The 2,195-nt window shown below is 29.2% G+C and overlaps 1 protein-coding gene across 1 annotated transcript in view; it reads left to right on the top strand.

Moving 5' to 3' along the window:
• LOC107643455 (uncharacterized membrane protein C776.05) overlaps window positions 1-1,719 on the top strand; it is a 5,569-nt gene extending 3,850 nt beyond the window's left edge. Inside the window, exon 8 of the mRNA XM_016347113.2 lies at window positions 1,190-1,719. Coding sequence (XP_016202599.1) covers window positions 1,190-1,484 — 295 coding nt within the window. The 3' untranslated portion in view covers window positions 1,485-1,719. The remainder of the gene's footprint in view (window positions 1-1,189) is intronic.

Raw genomic sequence — 2,195 nt, 5'->3', positions numbered from 1 at the left:
GCAATAATAGAATTTTTCGACTTTTAATATGAACTAACTTCTTCTATAATATAATTTCTTACATAATTAGAGAATTTAATGTGAGTATTTATGAAATTGATAATAGGTTGATTACATAAACCTCAAGTATTATTAGCTTAATTTAATATTTGTTTGATCTGTTTTTTTTTGTATGCTTTTCATAATTTTACAAAAAGTTTGTTCAACAAATAAGACATGCAATATTAAAATTCAGATATTTAATGTAAATTAACATCTTCTATACTATAATGTCTTTATATAATTGAAAAATTTAAGGGTTAACTACTAACTCGGTACTCGAAAAATTTAGTCGCTGACAAAAAGCTCCTTGAAAGATGTTATCGACAAAACAACCCTTGAAAGATTTGAAAATACGACAAAAAGAACCAATAAATATTATAATTTTTGTAAGTAACAACAAAACTTTCATATTTAGCAAATGGTTTATCCATTAGCTCTAAATTTTTGTGGCAACATTTAAATAAATATTTAGAAAGTGCACAAAAAAAATTTGGCACAAAATTTGATCTCTAGATTTTTTTTTATTTCTCAAAGAAATTTGGTCATTCGCAATAAAAATTTTTTTAAAAAAATTCATTTGACAAAAAATTACCAAATTTTAATGATGAAAATATCTTATTTTCCTAATAATGATTGCAAAAATTTGATTTCTAAAGTTTTTTGAAATATATATTTAATATCTAGTTCTTTTTATCGTGTTTTTAAATCTTTCAGGGACTTATTTGTTATTAGCGTCTTTTAGGATTCGTTTTGTCGGTAATATGAACTTTCGGATACCATTTTGACAGTTTACTCAAGAATTTAATGTGAAACATGATAGAATTGATAATAGGTTGGTTATATGGATATTATTTACTATGATATTTTAAATGTGATTATGTAGAGAGAGGTTATCTTCTATGTTGTTACAAACTAAGTTTAGTGCTAACATGATATATTCATAGAAAATTTAAAAAGTTAAATGTCATGATCATATTAAACACTATTTTAGTATCTCATTTTCTATATTTTGATAGATAATAGATTTCTTTTCTCCAAGTTTGAAGAAAAATAGGATCACTCTCATTCAACATAAAAAAGTGTGTTCTAGATTGGTAGGTTAGGTCTGCCAGTGACCCTTATTTTAAACATTTTCACTATTTCATAGGGAGTTGTCTAAGAAGGCTCAGAAAGCGAACAATATATGGTGGCGGTTAAGTGGGTTGCTAGGCGATCAAAATCGCTTGTTGATGTACATTTTGCTTCAAGGCATATTTACTGTGGCAACAATGGCATTGGCTGTGCCAATATTCTTATCATACGAGTTGCATGTAGTTTTCCAAATACTAAAGGTTTCTGCATCAGTGTGGAATGGAGGATCCTTTCTGTTAGAAGTAATGCCTAGGCAGGCAATTCTCAAGGAGAAAAAGAAAACAGAGGTGCCACCTGTTCCAGATCAATAATCATGTATGGTACTTGAAAATGGTAGCAAGTTCCACGATTCTGTTGTGAATGGGACATCGGAATCCTGAAAGTAATTATCCTCTGGTTTGTTGTAGCAGTATCTGTTTTGAATGTAAATTGCTCTTTTTCTAATTCAATGTGCATTTCTTAAAAAAAATGGATACTTTGTAGGACACCTTTCTGACTTCTGGTACAACAGTCTTATAAATGCCTGAGGATAGTGTCGTTTAATTAGTATTATTGCGTCTATAGGCATTTTCAGCATAATTACACAAACTTGGGCTTAAAGGAATTCAACCATATAAATATATAATTTTAAAGTTTTAAAAGGCAGTACACATCAACTATTATTTTTTTGTATTTTTTTGTTTTGAAGTGAATATTATAAAATTACCTTACTAGTTTACTTCGGGCTACATCAAGTATTATCGATAAAATCAGGAAGTATATGGTGATTGAAAAAGAAAAAATGATCTCCTTTCACTTTGGAGTTTGGACAGAACTAGAACAGTGAAGCATGAGACAAAAATGTCCACACCGTCCCATACTCCCGTAACAATCGCCCTAGAGAAATGGGCAAATGCCCCAAAGCAAATGATAAACGGGAATAATACATGGAATCAACATTTTATTGAAAAGACTAGTTATCTTATGATAATGCACATGATGCTAGTCCTCCAAATAGCTTTCAACAAGATATTTTAAAGATA

This window comes from Arachis ipaensis, chromosome B01 (genome assembly GCF_000816755.2).
Source record: "Arachis ipaensis cultivar K30076 chromosome B01, Araip1.1, whole genome shotgun sequence".
NCBI lineage: Eukaryota > Viridiplantae > Streptophyta > Magnoliopsida > Fabales > Fabaceae > Arachis > Arachis ipaensis.
The sequence above is the reverse complement of the archived record's forward strand: the minus strand, read 5'-3'. Positions and strand labels throughout refer to the sequence as shown.